We start from the raw sequence: 18,987 nt of genomic DNA on the forward strand, positions 1-18,987 counted from the left end.
CAAGATTGCCACAGCTTAATGCGCACTGCTCTCAGCAGGGCCCCGGGAGGTCCGGCTTCTGTGAATCTCCTCTGCTCACTCCCACTCCTGTGGGCTGCGGGACTGCACTGAAAGGCCACCTTGCTAATGCGTTGGTTGATTCATCAAGAAATGCGCATGGTAGCACACTGGGTAGGAAGTCACCGTGGCTGCTGTGACAAAGCCCCGCAGTAATGCTGGTTTAAACCAGAGGGAATTTCGTGTCTTCCCAGGTAGCAGCTTGGGACCTGCTTCCCCTTTTATGTGGCTGCCCCTGCCGTCTCTCACGCGCTGCCCTTGTCCACGTGCCCGTGACATTCACCTTTCTTCCAGAGAGGGGGCATGGCGCCGCACTCCCAGCGTGCCTTCCCGCTCCCCGCACTGCGGCTAGCATGGGTCCTGGGGCCGTGTCTCACTGAAGGAGAAGGTGGGGCAGGTTTCCATTCTGAGCCATCATGTGGCCAGCTAGGGAAGAAGAGGAGAGGGGATTTGGGACAGCTGGTGCCCGCTCCAGGTGGAAGGTCCCAGGTGACCATGGGACATTCCTTTGGTTGGCATTAAAAAACTTTGTCTTGAAAGAATTTAAACCTCACAAGAAATGGTAAAAAATAGTAGATGATGACCATGTGCCCTTCCCCACCACAGTGTCCCCCAGTGGTGCCATCCACGGAACCTGAGTGTGTTGTCAAAACCAGAGAACTGACGATGCTTGTGTGATCTCACCCGTTTCTCGGGGAGCTGGTGTGTGTGTGTGTGTGTGTAGCGGCGACACGTGTTCTCACGTGTGTGGACCTGTGTGGCTCCCACGCAGGTGGTGCTTACCCTTCGCAGGCTGCCCGCCCCCCAGGATCAAGTCCGGGATGCTGCAGGAGCCTTGGGTCCCTGCCCAGGCTTGAGCTTGGAATGTACACAGCTCGCGGTTTGCGTGTTTACCGCGTGGTTCCTTCCCTTTCTGCCCCCACTTCTGCCGGTAGATTTCACCAAACTGGCCATCCACAGAGCGGTTTCATTAGGGCGGCACAGTGCTGGAAATATCTTTTTAATGAGTGGCCAGCATTTAGTCACTGGGCGATTTTCTTGTTTAAAAAAAAAAAAAAAAACCCAACAACAAACCAAACAACGTAACCTCAGTGGGAGAATCAGAACATCTCGTGACCTCGAGGCATTTTTTTTTCCAAAGCATTCAGCTGGAGCCTAATGGTGGCTGCGTGGCTGCCTGTTAGCAGTCCCGCCTAGCCCCACCTGCCCGCTCTGCTCACGCGTGCTTCCTGCCTGGCCGCGAGGCAGGTGCGGGTCCGACTGCTAACAAAAGCAGCTTCCTCTCTTACGGGGGGTCTTACCTAATTTTGGGGAGCCAGCTGCTCTCTAGTGGAAAGCCCAGCACCCCAAGATGAGGAGGCTCCTGTAAGATGAGCATTCTTACAGGGCCCAAGATTTAACCTCTTCAGGTTCTAATTTCTTCATTTCTAAAATGGGAGTGATCTCACCTGTTTGGTTTCTTCCAGTGAATGTCAAGTTTCAGGTGCTTTGGGAATGGTGAAACTCATTCCCGTGAAGCTGGAGCTGGCACCGATTGTGGAGCTGGGGGGAAGCTTCTCGTAGCTGCCGCTCGTGTGTTTCCAGCTGCTCCTGGTCCCGGATGGTGCTCTCCCCCCGTTGCTGCTTGGGGGCGCCCCCCCATGTCAGTTTCTATGGCAGGTGGGAGATGGTGGTGTTAGGGGCCACCGGTGCTCAGTCAGTCAGTCCCGGCCCTCTTGGGGTCCCGCAGCCCCCACCCCTGCCCATGTCTCTTGCTACCCATCTTGGTATCTGAGCATTAGTCTCAGAGAAGACTAGTTTTTCATCTCCTAAGGTAGAACCTGGCACAGATTTCTCCAAATGAGTGGGCTCTGCCCAGATGCCCCAGGCTGTAGGCCGTGAGTAACAGAGAGGTGGTGTTCAGGGCTGGTGCCTCCCTGTTCAGGGCTAGTGCCTGCCTGCCGGGCCCAGCGGCCAGGACAGGAGGGTGTTTCCCTGAGGGACCCCGTGGGAGGGGTTGGGCTGCTTAACACACCCTGGTTTCCAGAAGGCTTAGGAGCTGGGCTTCCGGCACGCTTACTGCCCAGGCTTTTGGAAACGTGCAGTGAGAGCTGACCGCCATTGCTTCCGAGGAGAAGCTAGTGTGGGAGGCCACGGCTCTGCTGTCAGGCCCGGCAGCCACGCTCTGACGTCTGCGGCTCCAGCCCCTTTACGACAGGCTGGCGGCTGAGGAAGCAGATGGTTCACACAAGGAGGCGTTTCCTCTAGGGGCCCAGGGTTTTAGTAAAATGGGACGGGCACAGGGACTCCTAAAAAGACAGACCACACACCCTCATTCTCTTCACGAGATGGTGGTTTCTCTGAGCAGAGGGGACGCGGGCACATCCAGACCTTCCTCCGCTTCTGAACCCTGCAGGGCCTTTTTCTGCACTTGGGGCAAAATCCACATTCCTGTCAGGGCCTATAAAACCCTGCTCTTTTTTCCCAAGTTCTGTGCCTGTCGCTCACTCTGCAGCCAGTCCCTCTGCCCTGCATGCGTGCCTGCTTGGGGGTCAGGGCAGGTGACTCGGCCCTTCCTTCCTCCTGGATGCGCCCCCCACCATCACCTTTCGGTTATCACCTTGCTTTCCCTCAGACTTGCCTGCCCACTCCCTCCTCCCAGACTAGTTCTCCTTTCTGTTCTTTCCCTCCCCAGCCTTTTGGTGGCGATTTCCTTCTGGGCAGGTCTGGAGCTCTGTGAAGGGGATCCAGCCCCACTCCGGCTAGTGTGGTAGGGGGCGCATAGCGGAGGCTCGGGAATGACTGCTCAATGAGTGAATGATTGGTCTTGCGAGGGGCGGGCGCTGGACCAGGTGTGGGGTGTTGTGAGCTGCCCAGTGAGGGACCTTGGGGCCGTCTGGTCCCCGAGGAGCTGCCCTTCCTGGAGTAGGTGGCTGTGAGCGGCTTCTGGCTTGTTCTTGTTGGAGGCGCAGGCGCGGGTGTAGGGGGGTTGAGGCAGTCAATACAAGGGTCTCTTCTACCTGGCTCTCCCCACCTCCTGTGGTTTTAGGAACTGTTGGCAGGTGTTTGGAAAGAGCCTGGATTTGGGCTCAGAGTGCTCAGTTCTATGTGGTGCTCATTGTGTGATGGCGGACCGGCCCCCGGGCCTGGGTGTGTGCATGGTGGGGGTGGGGGGGTGGGGGCAGCATCTCTCCCCCTCCCGCAGGGCCTGGGTGTGTGCATTGGGGGCAGCCCCGCCCTGGGTGCTGTTTGCTGGGGAGAGTGAGCCAGCTGCTTGGTGCCCTCGGGTTATTCATAACACCTGGTCCCTGCCTCGTGCTCTCAGGTCATTCACGTAACACCCAGTCCCTTGCTCACCCCCCCTTTTTTTTTTTTTTTTTTTTTAGATTTTTATTTATTTATTTGACAGAAATCACAAGTAGGCAGAGAGAGAGGTTGGAGGAAGCAGGCTCCCCACCGAGCAGAGAGCCCGATGCGGGGCTCGATCCCAGGACCCCGGGATCACGACCTGAGCCGAAGGCAGAGGCTTTTACCCACTGAGCCACCCAGGCGCCCTTGTTTTTTTTTTTTTTTTTTTTTTTTTTTTTTAAGATTTTTCATTTATTTATTTGACAGAAAGCACAAGTAGGCAGAGAGGCAGGGAGAGAGAGAATCAGGCTCCTCACCAAGCAGGGAGGCCCACGCAGGGCGCGATCCCAGGACCCTGGGATCACAGCCCCAGCTGACGGCAGACGCCCAACCCGCCAAGCCACCCTCGCGGCCCACCGCCCGCATTCTTAAGCCAGGAGAACGCTGGGCTTCTGGTCTGCGGTCTGAGTGCACCATAGAGATCCGGGGTGTGCCCTTCTCTCTCGGCGTTTCTTTGGTGGCGACGTGGCGTCCGGACTGCAGGCATCCCCGTGAGTAACTAACACGTGGGCTCAGCATTTGGAACTCCTGATACAAAGAACGGCCAGACTGTAGGTTCAAATAGAGGGAGCTGCGGTTGGGGGGAGGGTGGAGGTCATTCAGCCCCTGGAGGAAGTAGATGATGGAGGTGGTGGTCCTCATGTTCTGTCCCCGGGGACCTCTGGGGAGGGGGCCCCAGACCCAGCTGTACTTTTGAGAGTAGGCGGGCCTTCCTTCTTCGGCTTCTTAGGTCTTGGGTGGTGGGATTTTGGAATATAGGTGAGGTTCAGTGCCTGAGGTCCGGAGCCAACAACCAAGGAAGAATTCTTGAGATGTCTTTGGAGCAAAAGGGTAGTTTATTAAAGCGTGGGTACAGGACCCGTGGGCGGAAAAAGCTGCTGCACCGGGGTCTTGAGGAGTGGCCGATGATATACTCAGGAGCTGGGGGAGGTTAGGAGAAGGGAGGTTTTTGTTTTTGTTTTTTAAGATTTTATTTGTTTGATACAGCGAGACAGGGAACCCAAGCAGGGGGAGTGGGAGAGGGGGAAGTGGGTTTCTCTGTGAGCAGGGAGCCTGATGTTGGGGGGGCTCAACCCCAGGACCCTACCTGAGCTGAAGGCAGACACTTACCGACTCAGTCACCCAGGCACAGGGAAAAGGGAGGTTTCAAAAGAGGTTTCATGGGCTAAAGGAGGACGAGCCCACAAGGTACCAGAGGACTTGCCGTTGTCAAGTTAAGGTTGTGTTTCCCCTAGCAAGGTGTCAACATGAAGATGGTTGGGAGACCCTTGGAAGACCGTCACACATGTCTTGCCCAGGAGTGGGGGGTGGGGGGAGGATGCAGGGGGTCAGCCTCTGCTTTGTCCCCAGCTTGCCTTCTGCGCTCTCATCACTGGGGACAAGGATTCAGCAGGAGAGGAGGCAGGGCGTTCTGGGGCTGCTTATCTCCCGTGCAAAACCCCCAGACTCCGCAGGGGGAGAAGGCAGAACCTGCCCGGAGGAGGTTCTCCTCTGTTTGCTCTGTGAGTCTTTTCTTCCTTCCTCTTCCCTGCTCCTGTGGGGAAGGCAGCCAAAAGAAATTTGGCTGTCCAGATTTGGCTACCCCCAAGGGAAGGTGGTAGTCTCTCCTCTCACATCCTTTAGAGGATTTGATGTGGGGTGATTCTGCCCCAGGGCAGAGTGGGGGGGGACGGTTAGATGGGGAGGGGGTTGGCTTTCCAGCTCCTCCTGCCCCCTGGTGTTTTCCCACAATCTCCTTTAATCTCCATAATGGCTGCAGGAGGGGCCTACTGCTCTGGCCTTTTTACAGGCGAGGAAATAGCTTGAGAGGTTAAATCCCTCACTTGAGGTGACAGCTGGTAACTGATCTAAGCTCTTCTGACCCTCTATCTGGAGGGTTTTTTTTCTTCTTTGTTTTGTTTTTGTTTTTTTGGCTATGTTGCGCTGTCTCCCAGGGACACTAGTCCTTACTGAGAACCCACTATGTGTGAGTGATTGTCCCATCCTACCAAGTACTTCATCTCCCTTAGTCCCCAAGGCCAGCCTACAGCCTAGGTAGTGTGATCCCCATTGTCCTAGACGGCGACTGGAAGGCTCTGAGAGCATCACTAACTCCATTCTCAGTGTTCAGCGCGGGGCTTGGGCTCCGGGTGGGGCAGATCCCAGAGAGGGTGGCAGAGGCCACGAGGGCGTGTGTCCTTACTGAGCTCGAGGCGTGTTTTCAGCGCAGGGTACTTGAGCTCCCCTGTCACCAGTGTAAGCAAGCTTCCTCCCTTCCTAGAACAGGAGGAGGTCGGGCGGTCGGTGGTCGCTGGCATGGCTTGGGGGCTCATTGCCACCATGGATTCCGGTTCTTTCTGCCTCAACCTCTTATTATCGTTAAGACTAATAGTGTCCTATTCATTTCGGGTGTATAATATTCAACCATTTCTTCGTGCTCCTTCAGATAATTGTACTCCTAACCCCCTTGATCTGCTGACCCCCTGCCCCACCTTCCCTGTGGCTACCACCTGCTCTCGGTTCCCAAGAGTCTGTCTCTTTCCCTTTCGTTTGGGAATGCAATGCAAATTGGTGCGGCACTGGGGAAAAGAGTGTGGAGGTTTATCGAAAAATTAAAAGAAATACCATGTGATCTACTAATTCCACGATTGGGTATTTATGCAGAGAAAATACAGACCTTAATTGGGGAGGAAAATACACACCCCCCTGTGTTGATTGCAGCATTTATCTGTAACAGCCGGGAGACGGCAGCTGCCCCAGACTTCCTCAGTTGTTGGTTTTCGTCCCAGCGTTTGCCGCCTTGTCCTTACGAGCTGGTTGCTGCTGCTCTGAAGAATCGCCTTCATCTTGTAGAGTCCACGGGGCTTCCTGCAGGACAGGGTGTAAAGCTGAACCAGGAGTGAAAGCGCCCTCCGTCCAGGAACGTCCGAGGACTCTGATGGTTCAGTGTCTAGTTGCGCTCTTCCAGTCTGGCTGGTTCTGGAAGTCCTCCTGCTCGTAGCTCACTGGAGTCTCCATTATCTGCCCCGGGGACAACCTTCCTGCATTCTGCCTGCAATTACGGATGACCCCTTGTCGGGAGCCCTCTCGGGGCTCGGGGAGGCCTGCTTCCCCACAGCAGCAGCCGTGGAAGAACCTGGTACTCGGGACAACGTGTTTGAGGTGTCAGGGGAGCCCATCGATGGCCGTTGCTCATCAGAGTCTTGTGTTCTGAGTGTCTCTTGTCCCTCTGCCTGTTTGGGCCTCCTTTGCCTTGACTGTAAGATTCTCGAACATCCCCGTGCTTCCCCTCCCTGCTGTCCATGCGGAGGTGGCGGGTGGGTGGCTGCTTAGCTGGACCGGAGTCTCCCACCCTGTGTTCGCGGAGGGCCTCCTGTCTGCTCTCCCATCAAGTCACCGCACTTCAAAGGTGGGGAAACCGAGTCTGGGCCGGTGGAAACCCCGTGGCTGCGCGGGAAGTAAATGGTGCTGCTGGGACCCGGCGACAGGGAGCTCGTGTCCTGCAGAGCAGACCTCAAAGTGTCAAAGTGCGGGGCGGGACAGCAGAGAGCCGCTGGACCGTCTGGTGTGAGATTGGCCCATGTCCTCTGCAGCTGCGGGCTTCTGGTTAATCGCAGATGATGTGTGCGGACTGTGCGGACTGAGAATTGGCCGTACACAGGATATCACGGCCTGAGGGTGGAAGGAAGCTGTGCAGCTGATGTCTTAATTATTTGTGGGTGTTTCACATGCAATTAATCTTCCTTGCCCTCAGTTAACCCCACCACTCCGCCGTGCGTGAGGCCAATTGTGGCACATGTTGGTGCGGCCGCCCTCGGGGCCACGGCAGGCGGGCGCTGCAGACCAGCCTGGGGCCTGTTGATGCTGTCCGCATGGGGCGGTCCGGCCAAATGCAGCTAGCCGGCCGAGAGGAGCAGAGGACAGGGATGCCCGATGCTCTGTATTTGTCGGCAGGAGGCCCCTCTGTTGTTCCCGAAGAATCCCAGCCTCTCAGAGCTTGGCAGAGTCTAGAGGAGCAGCCTGTTGACCAGCTCGTTTTATAGACGCCGACTCCGCCGTGAGATGCCTCACGCACCTTGCTCTTAAGCTGAACCAGCCCAGGACCTGGAATCCTTACTCGTTCCTTGTCCTGTCTCCCATCTTTGCTGACATCCTTTTCCCGTCCCATGTGTTTCCCGGCTCGCTGGCCACTTTGTCTCCGGTGCCAGCTTGCTGTAGGTCCCAGATGGCGGCTTGTGGGGTCGGACTCCATTGGTCGCAGGTGCCGGGAACCAGCTTCGGTCCAGGAAGGGAGTGTTCCTTCTCTCCAGCCTCCGGCGGCACCGTGGCATGTGGAAAGCACTGGAAGCCCAGGGTCTGGTGGTCCGGCCTCCCTCCTCCTCTGCTGGGAGAAGAGAGCTGAGGAAGGGGGGGCAAAGCATGTCCACAACCTCTGGCCCAGCCGACTCCGGCCAGAACCTGCTGAGGCTTTGCTTCTAAAAAATCAGCAATGTTGGCCTTTTTTGGGGGCGTGTGTGTGGGGATGTAGACCAGAGCTGGTGTGGAGCCCTGGCCTCTTTCGGAGATGCGCCCCAGGCTTGGGGACCCATAGGTATCACAGGGTAGTTCTGGTTGTGGGTCTCCTTGTCATGTGGCCTGGGTTCTGGTCTGTGTCTCTTTGCTTATTGATAAAAAATGGGTTTGATTCTAGACCTTGCGTCACGAGACTGTTTGGGGGGCTTAATGGAACAATTTTTACAGTGTTTCACCCAATGTCTGGTATGAGGAGGCGTGCGTTCTGCTGGCTGCTGTTACTGGCAGAGCCCTGCTTGGTTTTCCCACCTGTAAGATGGGGGAGGACCCCACGAGCCCCATGAACTAGGGACTCATTCATTGCTTTAATATAGCCCATCCTGGACCTTCGCTCCAAGGTTAGCAGTAGATACAAAATTACCATGTGCAGGAGAAGGCTAGAACCTGGGGCCCTGTCTCCTGCGTGTCTGCTGTTCCCTTTTGGCTTGCTCCCTGTCGCCCTGAAACCCCAGGCTGCCTCTGGGGGCGCTGTGTCTCCTTCAGTGTCCCAGCGCCTACATGAACACCTGAGAGCAGGCTGGACTGGCTGATAGGAGTTGTGTGAGTATTGGGGCACATACATACCCGTCACCTTTCTCCGAAGTGGCAAAGCTGCCACAAGCTTCCCCAGAGGAACCATCATGATCTTTCGGGACAAAGGACCGAGCCCTCCCCATCTGGCCCGGCGGCCTCGTGATTGGGAACACAGGCTCCCAGCACCACAGGCTTCCCAGTGGCTTGGCTGCGGGACCCCAAGCAGGTTATTTAACCTCTGAGCCTTCATTGGCACATCTGAAAAATAGGAATGGTGACCTCTTAGACCTAGGGGGTTTTTGGGGGGCGTCTGCAAAGTTCTCTGGACAGTGGCTGGCCCCCAGTGGGAGCGTTTGAATGTTGGCATGTGCCACTTCCACATGCCAGGGCGTGTCCACCGGGGGGCCTGCTGCTGCCCAGGGTTGGCCTCAGGGTGACCCGAGGAGTGTCACGTGGGTACTGATGACCGGGTCCCACCCCTGGAGATGCTGGGCCTGCTGGTCCCGTGGTGTAGTCACAGCTTGGTTGGGGTGTGTGTGTATGTATGTGCATTTTTTTGGTTTTGTTTTATTTTTTCGGTTTTTGTTTTTCATAGCTTCCTAGGTGCTATGGTGAGTGTAGCCCAGCTAGGCTGGCACACCATTACCCCCCAGTATCTGCCATCATCTGCTCTGTCCTGGGGTGGCCGAGGCCATCTTCCCTCACTGTGTGGGTGCTGCCTTACCCTGTCTAGGCTCTGCCGGGACCAGGCCCTGGAGAGTGACATCTGGGGACGGAGGATTTGCTTTTCCCAGGGGCTGAAGCCAGGAAAGCTGCCTCTTTCAGCAGAGACTTTATTCTCCATCCACGCGCATGACTTAGCACCAGGGCAAACCTCGTGGACCCGTAAAAAAGCTGTGCAGGACAGAACAGAGTCAGGGTGTCCTCTTGTCTCTTCGTTGAAGGCAGTGCGTGAACGTCATGGAGACTGACTGGATCTGGGTCACTCCCTGGCCACCGTTTTCCAGAGAGGACCTACTGTTTTCTACATATGTGTGACCTTGTGGGAACAGAGAATTCTGGCAGCCCTGTCTCGGGAGTAGCGGGGAGGCTGCTGTGTGTGCTACCAGCATTGTGTTCCTCAGAGTCAGAAACTTCTATGGTAGGGACTGTGTTCTCCGCATCAGAGGGAGAGCGTGGTGTCTCCGTTTATCTGGGCCTTGTAGGCCTCTGTGGCTTCAGGAGTCAGGCCGGTAAAAGCTCGGGCAGGGTGAGGTCCAGCGGGAGAGGACGTGCTCTGTCCAGAGAGCTTCAGAGGGATTCTAGCTGGGCCTCCTGTGCAGCACAGGGCGCGGGGCAAGTGGCTCCCTCGGTGTTACGGTAGGATGGCCCATGTTCTCATGCCCGTGTGGGCACCTTGGTAGAAGGTACAGTCTCTTCATGGGCACCTGGGCACCTACTGATGGCGATGTGGGGCCGGGAAGAGCAGGTAGGCCCTGCTTCGTAAGCTTTGCATTTATCGGACACCGTCTAATTAACACCTGCCTTTCACTCTTGCCTTAATACCAGGCCCTTGGCTGGTTTCTGCTGTTTCTTACTGGGCCTTTCTCTGTAGAAACACTCCAGCCCGTAAGCAGGGCTGCCTGCCCAGCGGAGAGGAGCACAAGGTCCATGTGGACCACGTGGACTGTGGACCTGCCACACCCCACGGTCCTCCCCGCTTCGGGGGCGGCCGTCTTCTGCCCTGTCCGTCTCCACCGCCTGCCGGACCCCGCAGTCCCCCCGCTTCGGGGGCGGCCGTCTTCTGCCCCGTCCGTCTCCACCGCCTGCCGCACCCCACGGTCCTCCCCGCTTTGGGGGCGGCCGTCTTCTGCCCCGTACGTCTCCACTGCCTGTCTCCTCCGGAGTCTGTTTTTGAACTGGATCTGTAGCGATTTCTTGTTTTTAAGTCTACTTGCCCTGAATGAGGACGAAAGTAGGAATGGTAGGAATTGACCAGGCTGGGAGGTGAGGGCCTGGCTATCGGTCACACACATCTGAACCCCTCCTCTGTGAGATGCGGTGAGTGTGAACTGCTCTGCGGCTTCCCCGCGGGAAAGTGGTTTGGCAGTACTCCAAAAAGTACAGTAGAATCAACCTGCGACCCCACAGTTCCACCCCCCAGGTGTCTGCCCCAAAGATCTGGTAGTCGAGACCCTAACAAGTACGTGTACGTGACCGCTCGTGCAGCGCTGCTGGCCATGCGCCAGGGTAGCAGTGGCCCACGCGTCCCATCAGAGGATGACGGGCGGAAGGCTGTGCGGCTGTGCGGAGGAATGAGGGCCAATACACGCTCCGACGTGGGCAGACCTTGGAAACCTCCCAAGTGGAACCGAGGAGGACCAGAAGGTCACCTGTTGGAGGATAGGCCTTGCGGCCTGGCCGGGAGACGAAATGGCCTGGAGCCAGAGAGCAGTCTAGGGGCTGCCAGGGGGCGGGGGTGGGGGAAACTGCTGCTGTGCGGGTTTTACTCCCGAGGGGGGATGGGTCTCACGGCTAGAGCGAGGTTCCGGCTGTGCTACCAGGTGTGCGCTGGGCACAGCCGGGGGGGTCACTTTCACACTGGTTTCACGTTCTAGGAGTTTCACCTCTGTACTTGATAAAGACAAGCGGTGACTGGACCCACCCCCACCTCCCTTCTCGCCAGATACGCCCCTCTGTTCTGTGTCTTCTCCTTAAAGCAACCTTTAAAACCGTGTTTAGTTCTTAAGGCAGATACACCTCTACAAGCTAAATGCTGTGCTGACGGCTTTTTTTTTCTTTTACCTTAATGTACAGACTGTTCTTTTGTTCCTGCCTTTGCCCTTACTGTTTTCTTGGGAGACCCTTCCCTCCCCACTGGCTGAGTCACTCCTCCTGTGACTGGTGGTGTGTGCTCTGGTGCTGTCTTGTCCAGGTATGGCTGGGTGGTGAGCGACAGGGGCACTAGGACCCTTGTTGGTTTCCAAGTCGATCACTTTGAGGTTCCTGGGGAGTTTCTGGGGGGGGGGTTCAGCTCCTCTTCTGCCCCCTTCCAACTCCTTACTTCTGACCATCTCTAGGAGACCTTTTTTTTTTTTTTAAGCTTTATTTTTTTTATTTTAATGGCTCTACGGACGTGCCCTACTTAGGCGGTTTGCCTGCTAATGGCGGTCAGGGGTTCTAGCTTTGCAGCGGGGGTCACAGAGTGGTGACCCGTAGCCGTGGTGTGTTGGGCCTGCTTGGGGAGAGCCTTGTCAGCTGCATTTAAAATCAGATGTACGTAAAAACGTGGTTGCTGGCTTCTCTTGACAAGTCAGAAATGGTGGTATCCTGGGATGGTGGCCTGGAGGCAGGGGCTGCTGCCTTGCTGGGCCGTGGTCTCCCCTCCTCCCGCTGGCCCCACACTGCGGTGTGTTCACTGCCATTACTCGTAGGGCCCCGTCTGCATTTGCTTTGGGGACGCTTGCCTTAAAGTTCGTATTGAAGTCACTGTAAATACACCGTGTGTGTCTAAGAATGTGTGTGTGCGTACACAAATGAGAGAGAACCCCCACGTTTCACATGGAGAAGGTGACGAAGATCTAGAACTTGATCGTTGTTGTGTTTTTCTTCCCCTTGTGACCGTATTTCTCATTTTGTTCCCATGGGTTCCTCAAACCTTTTTCTTTTCTCGGGATGATGTAGAAACCCTGTTAAGGGTGGGGTGGGGTCGAGATTTTAATCAGATTCCTGACTTATTTTTTTTTTTTCCCTAGTAGGCAGAGGTCGGGGGAGCGGAGGCCCTATGTGGGGGGCGTGAGTCTTGAGTGTGCTCCGTCCTGCGGGCCGGCTCGGCCTGGTGCTGCCAGTGCAGGCTGGGGACACGCTTCCCAGGGACGCTGGCCAGGGTTGGGCCTTGTCTGATTGGGTCCAGGCTCTGTGGCCTGTGGCAGGTGCCTTTTCTTGGGCCTTTGTTTCCCCATTCATGGAATTGGTATAAGCCTTGGTTCTCTGGGGGCAGTAAGAATTCCAGGAGATTGTGGATTGGGGTGCCCGGGTGGCTCAGTGGTTAAGCCTCTGCCTTCAGCTCAGGTCATGATCTCAGGGGCCTGGGATCGAGTCCCACATCGGGCTCTCTGCTCTGCGGGGAGCCTGCTTCCTCCTCTCTCTCTCTCTGCTTGCCTGTCTGCCCGCTTGTGATCTCTCTCTGTCAGATAAATAAAATCTTTAAAAAAAAAAAAAAAAAAAAAAAAAAAAAAGAATTCCAGGAGATTGTGGATAGAGCATGCTGTGTCCTGGCTGGGCACACGGGGGATGCTGCGGGGTCCCTGCTGGCCCTCCGAGCGTGGCAATACGTCTGGGGGCATCCCCCCGCCCCCGCCCCCAGTCTTAACAAATTGCAAGGTAGAAACCCTGGGTTGACAGGGGAGAGGGGGAGGCCGGAAACAGAACAAAAGGCAACAAGGGCCGGATGGATTATAGAAGTTACGGAGGAGCTCGATATAGTTTATCCTTTCTCCTGGAGATGAGCGGGAGTGGGTAGGCAGAAAAAGATATAAAAAGCAGTAAGTTAAGTTTGAAAAATGACGGTGTAGGTTAAGTATATAGCCATAGAAGCATATTATTTATTTCTGTGCCTGTGCCCTCGTGAGCTCTCTTTAAATATAACTGAGTATGGGCCCCAGGGGAGCATTTGTAAAGGCTCTTTGAGGTCTTTGGGAAGAGCTGCTATATAAAGGCAAATAATTATCATACAGATCTACGTATATGGGAGAGCGTGTGCGCGTCTGCACCCATACGTCCCGACAGCGTTTAGTTATCCTGTTGATTGCGTTTGCTCCCTCTTAAAATTATCTTTGACTCCTTTGGCAAAATTAATCTTAAGATCATTCCCCTGGACGCCCAGGGCCTTCAGTGGCTGAGCATGGGCAAGTGCTCCCCCTCCCGCCACCGTCCCTGCCCCCGTACTTGACATTGGGGCCTCTGACTCCCATCATCCTTGTGTGAAGGGTGTTCTCTGTACTGTGTGTCTGCCTCTGGGTTGGTCCCTGCTCTGTTTGAAATCTGGGGTTTGCGAGGGTGGATACATGTGCTGGAGGAGGAGGAGGAGGGTCCGATTTTGGGTCCTGGTGGTGATCGAAGTATCTGTGCCCTCCCTTCCGTTCCCAAGACCCAGTGGAAAAAACTGGGTTCGATCCTGAATCCCCATCCCTGGGGCAGAAAATTACAGCTGTGACTGCGGTGGTTAGTGTTTTCTGGGGAGGTCTTGAACTTACAAAACGCAGTTGATGTTTCTACCTGGCCCATCCCATACTCGGTTCCTGGAGATGGGCAGCTGTGGGAACCAATTGCTCGTGAATTCATCCCACCTTTCACTCCTTCTTAAGGTCTTGGGTGTACTGTGGACAGGGACTGGCACCGGTGGGGGGGGCCCTGCTTCTGGCCGCCCCTCCCCTGCTCTGGGATATGTGGGGGCTTTGCTGTTTTCAGGCTGGTATGGATAAGGTGTGATGAGACTTTAGGGAAAGGCCGGTCTTGGTGGCTTGGTTGGCTGTGCAGAGTTGGGATGGCGGAGGTTTGGGACGCAAGGGCGGGTTAGCAGGGGCTCCTAGGGCCCTGGAGTCAGGCGGGAGCTGGGGTGGCCCTTCCTCCATGCCTGTGTTATTCCTGTGGCTTTGTGGTTTCTGCAAGTCTCTCTGAATGGTCTTGGCTACTACATTTGTGCACTTAGAGACCAAGTCAGCCAATGGTAAATTTACCGAGACCATAAGGATTCTTCTTAGAGTTTGGGTTTCTCTGTGGCTCTTCCCCAGTGTCAGGTGGCAGGGTTCCAAGGCTCATGTCTGACACTTCAGACACCAGCGCCTTTGCAAAACTCTGCATTTTCTCTGCCCTAGATTTGCCTGGATGGGTTTTACTGGCTCTTCTCTTTGGCAGACTTCTGCCCCTGTGTCTGTTTGCTCCTTTGTCCCAGGCCTGGCCAGCTGTCCTCAGCTCAGCTTTTAGCACATGGGTCTTGGTGGAACAACTTAGATTCGTTTGTTCTTGGCCAGATGCATTGCTCCTACCTACTTCCCCCGCCCCTTTATTTTTAGTCAGAAACTGGCCTATTCCAGACTTCTGGAGAATTCCCTCTGATGGGCTCATTTGAAGGTAAGCAGCCACCCAATGTCTCCGTGGCTGCAGCTGGAGGCCTCTGTGGGCAGAGTCCCAAGCAGGGGTAGGAGTACGACTGGGCCGGCCCCCTGGCTCTTTGGCTGCCCCTGCTGGTGGGGGAGGGTCTTACAGAAGAGGTGATCCCTGGCCACGCTACCAGAAGGAGGCTCCGAGTCCCTCAGGACAGCCTGTGGCAAGACCCAGAGGCATGAAAGAAGGGGAGTGGGTCCGCCGTGTGGCAGACAAAGCGGGGAGGAGGGCGGGAGCCGGTCAGGGTGCCAGTGTGCGAACCACACGAGGGGCCATTGACTTCGTGCTGGAGTGTCGGACATCCGTGGGGGGCAAGCGGTGGTTGAGCCCTGGGTGGAGACGCAGCCGCCCCTGGGGAACCCCTGGAGGCAGATGAAGAAGATCCAGGGCAGGAGGCTGAACAGGGACAGCTGGGGGGGGGGACCAGTGGCAAAGCCGAGGACATCCCCAGAGTGTCTGAGGCAGCAGCTGCTCCCCTGCCGGCTCACCTCTCTTGAAGCCTGGACGACAGTCTGCCTGCAGTCTGGCCGGTGAGCTCCACGGCCGGGCGTGCGTGTCCCATGGGTCCCCTACCTAACCCCAGACCCCTGCCTCCAACCCTGGACTGGAGGAGGCTGCCAGTGGGAGAGCGGAGGGCAGAGTGTCGGGATGTCCTCCTAAGTCAGGCAAACCTTTTCTTTTCTTTTTAAAGATTTTATTTATTTATTTGACAGACAGAGATCACAAGTAGGCAGAGAGGCAGGCAGAGAGAAAGGGGGGAAGCAGGCTCCCAGCTGAGCAGAAAGCAGGATGCAGGGCTCAATCCCAGGACCCTGGAATCATGACCTGAGCCGAAAGCAGAGGCTTTAACCCACTGAGCCACCCAGACGCCCCTCAAACCTTTTCTGTAAAGGGCCAGATGGCAGATACTTCAGGCTATGCGATGGGACCCTCCATTCCGGTCGCGACAGCTCAGCTCTGCTCTTGTCATGCAGAAGCAGCCGACCGGTGAGTGTGGCTGCATTCCAGGAAAACGCTGTCGTCCCTGCCCTGCCCTGTGAGGCCGCCGGTGTGAGCAGCAGTGTGGCGGCTGAGGGGTTGACCAGGGTCCCAGAAGGGAACTTGAGTGGTCTGGGATTTGAAGAGGGAAACCTGTGTCTTTTTCCTGCTCTGTTGGGTGCCCCTGAACAGGGTCAAGTTTCCTGGATTAGTTTTTTTGTTACATGGGCCCTCTATGGGCAGAAGTTGGAAAAAAACAAACCAAACCGAATAGAATTTCCTTCATGTACTTGCTTTCATGTCAAGGCCTCTGTTGCAAGATGGCGTAAATGTTTGTTCCCATACTTCTAGTGTTTTAGGGCCGCCTTTCATAGTTAAATGATTCCTTTGGATATTTATTTGGGTACATAACAGAAGCGGGGATGTACGTCTTGTTTCTTGCTCCCCAAGTGGTGACATTTATGGACCAATTCGCCCTTCCCACAGTGATTGGAAATGCTGCTCTTTATCCCAGGTCGATTTCCAGCGTTGGTGGTGTAGTGGTTAGCATAGCCGCCTTCCAGATCAAGGCTGTGACTGTGACTACGGCGACTATTCTTCTGCGTCCTTGGTCAGATTTGCTTGTTGGGTCTCTGAAGCCAAGCAGGGGACTGGTTCTGAGGTGGACGGTCCTCTGCCTTCAGCCTGGGGCGAGGGAGACCCCGGCTCAGCCAGGCTCAGCAGAGGCCGCACCGCACAGAGGCCGCTCTTTTATCCCTTGAAACGTGCGTTGTGGCAGGTGATAAAGAGGAAGCAGGTGATAGAGACTAAGACGGTAAGGAGATGTGCGGTGCCGGGGAGAGGAGAGGAAACTACAAGTTCGGGAGTGCCTCTGCTGGCGCGTCACCGGTGCTCAGAGAAATAGCACGTTTACGTGATCTGTGAAAACCAACCCCGGTGTTACGCTGGCTGTGCTGCCCGAGAAAAGTCAGCCAGGTGCACGCATGTGAAAGTAAGGCCTGTCCCGAGCGTTTGCTCGTGGGGCGCTGCCAACTTGGGGCATTTCCTGTGTTATTGTGACTGTGAATGTGCAGTGGTGGTGGTCCGGGGAAGGCCAGGGAGATCGTCTCCCAGCCTCGTTTATCCTTCTGGTTCCTGGTGTCACGGTGGTGAGCTCAGCCTTGGTCATCGCACTGTCTTCTCATGGGTGGCCCCTGGGTGGTGTGGTCGGGGTCCCTTCAGGGTGAGCCTGTGGCCCAGCTCTCTCATTTCAGTGACTGTGGCTTTTGGCTGGAAGAACATTCATGTTTTCTGGGACTTTCTGGGGACTGCTGCCTCCTCCTACTTGTCTTCCCCCCCCGTGGAACACACAGTTTTTAGCTGTCATGAGGGGCAGTATCTGGGGATTCCCTTCATGCTGTGTCCCTAGAACCCAGCCGCTCCGTCTCTTCCAAGTGACACCTCAGTCTTTGGGTCTGATTTCCCACGTTGTCCATGGTGATCTTGGTAGACACTTAAGAAAGTTCTATTACCTAGTTTGCTGCTCTAGGGCTTAGACCCCTTTAAAAAAACTTTTATTTACCAAGGTTGAGGTACCCAGGAACTCTGTAAAATCTCCTAACTCCTGAAAATGTGCTTGATTGAACCAACTCCTGCTTGGGTCGTCACTGCTACCTCGTCCCCCTCTTGCTGTCCCCTGCTGTTGAAGGAAGTGCCACTAATTACAGTAACAGGTAACATGTTGAGTGTCGACTATGTGCCGGGCCTTTTCTAAGCACCTCGCTTCCATATTACAGAAGGAATCCTCAGGACGCTTGTATGAACTAGTGACTCTCGGGACTCCATTTTGTAGACAGGGAGCTGATGTTCAGAGAGGGTGGGTAAGTTGCCCAGAGTTAACCAGCTGCAGAGTCAGAATTTGAACCCGGGTCCTAGGTTTTAAAATTCAGGACGCTGAACCCCTTCTCTGCATTTGCTGTGGTGTGTCTGCCAGGCCGGGAACTCGGATTGCCTCCTGAATTCCTCTGCAAGGAATGTGGCGTTAATGCCCCTCTGAATTTTGGCAGAGATGGAAGCCCGCTTGAGGTCACCAGGCAGGAAGTGGCTGTGCTGGGGCTTGAAGTTGGATCTGCCCAGCCGGGGAGCCTGCTGATGGCAGCTCTTCATAGATCCCTGCCCCCGGCCCTGGAGTGGAAGCTGCTGCCCCTCCCAGCTCCCCACTAAAGCGACTTCTCTCCGGCTCTTGGTCCTGCCAAAGGCCTTTTCCACCATTCTTGGCTTTAGGGCGTGGAAGGTGACTTTAGACCCTATGGCCTTATCCCAGTGTGGGTTTCCGCTCTGTACTGAGCGTCCTCATCCTGTGGTCGTGAAAACGGACAAGACTAGGTACTGAGAGTTTGCACGTCGAAGGTGCTCGTTACAGGGCAGCTGTTGCTCCTGCTATTAGTTTCTGTGGTTTTGTAGTTGGGCGTGAATAGTTTGCATCGCTCATTGTCCGTGAACCAAGCACCAAGCACCCAACGTGCTGGACTTCTGGGGACCCAAGGTGCCTGACCTGTAGTGTACCTTTAAGGAGTTGTAAGCTAATAGTAAGAGAAAGGTGGTTCATTATTGCACATTCTGCTGTTTGTGAGGGGTGGGGAAGTCCCGGAGGGCTTCCTGGACGGTGTGCCTTTACAGCTGGGCCTGAATGAAAGAGCAGCATTTTATCAGACTGGACGTTGGGCGTGAACATAAGAAAAGACAGGTTCTGACCATGAAATCCAGCGGTTTGTGGATAGGGTCAAAACAGTGCAGTTAAAATCATTCCGGAGAGTCTCTGAGGACGGCCTCTGGTCAGAAGCTGCTGTCTCTGCAGTTGAGGCCAGGCAGAGGGGCTGGCGATGCCTGGTGACCCCAGGAGGGGGCATGACACACGTGTCACAAGGCTCGTGCGTGTGGGTGGTGAGTGCTCCCTCCTGCAGAGGCTTGGCAACGGAGTGTGCTGCCTGGAGAGAGCCCTCCACGCTCCTCCCTCTGCCCGGCCCTCCCGCTTCGTGTGGCTAGGAGGGGATGCGCTGCCCCCTTTGGGTCTTGGAGACGGCACAGGGATTAATTTTGACAGAGAAAGGGAACTTGGCTAGACAGCCTGCCCTAAATAGCACATAAACCAGCTCGGTGAGGGGACAGTGAAACAGGTGGGATCTGCCGATGAATCTCGACTTTCTTTCTTCCCTCAGGTGAACTGCGACAAGCTATTGTGGCCATGATGAATAGGAAGGACGAGCTGGAAGAAGAGAACAGGTACTTGCTGACTTTTCAGGCTCCAGGAGGAGTCTCTTGGACTCAACAGCTCTGGGACAGAGTCTCACGGATGCAGGAAATTTTGCTTTGACAGGG

The 18,987-nt window shown here is 55.6% G+C and overlaps 1 protein-coding gene across 2 annotated transcripts in view; it reads left to right on the forward strand.

The window, feature by feature from the left end:
- Window positions 1-18,987, forward strand: part of SNX29 (sorting nexin 29) — a 479,895-nt gene that overhangs the window by 100,772 nt on the left and 360,136 nt on the right. For both annotated transcript variants that reach the window (XM_047712611.1, XM_047712612.1), the window contains exon 12: window positions 18,828-18,891. In XM_047712611.1, the coding sequence (XP_047568567.1) occupies window positions 18,828-18,891 (64 nt within the window). The remainder of the gene's footprint in view (window positions 1-18,827; window positions 18,892-18,987) is intronic.

This window comes from Lutra lutra, chromosome 18, assembly GCF_902655055.1.
Source record: "Lutra lutra chromosome 18, mLutLut1.2, whole genome shotgun sequence".
NCBI classification, from domain to species: domain Eukaryota; kingdom Metazoa; phylum Chordata; class Mammalia; order Carnivora; family Mustelidae; genus Lutra; species Lutra lutra.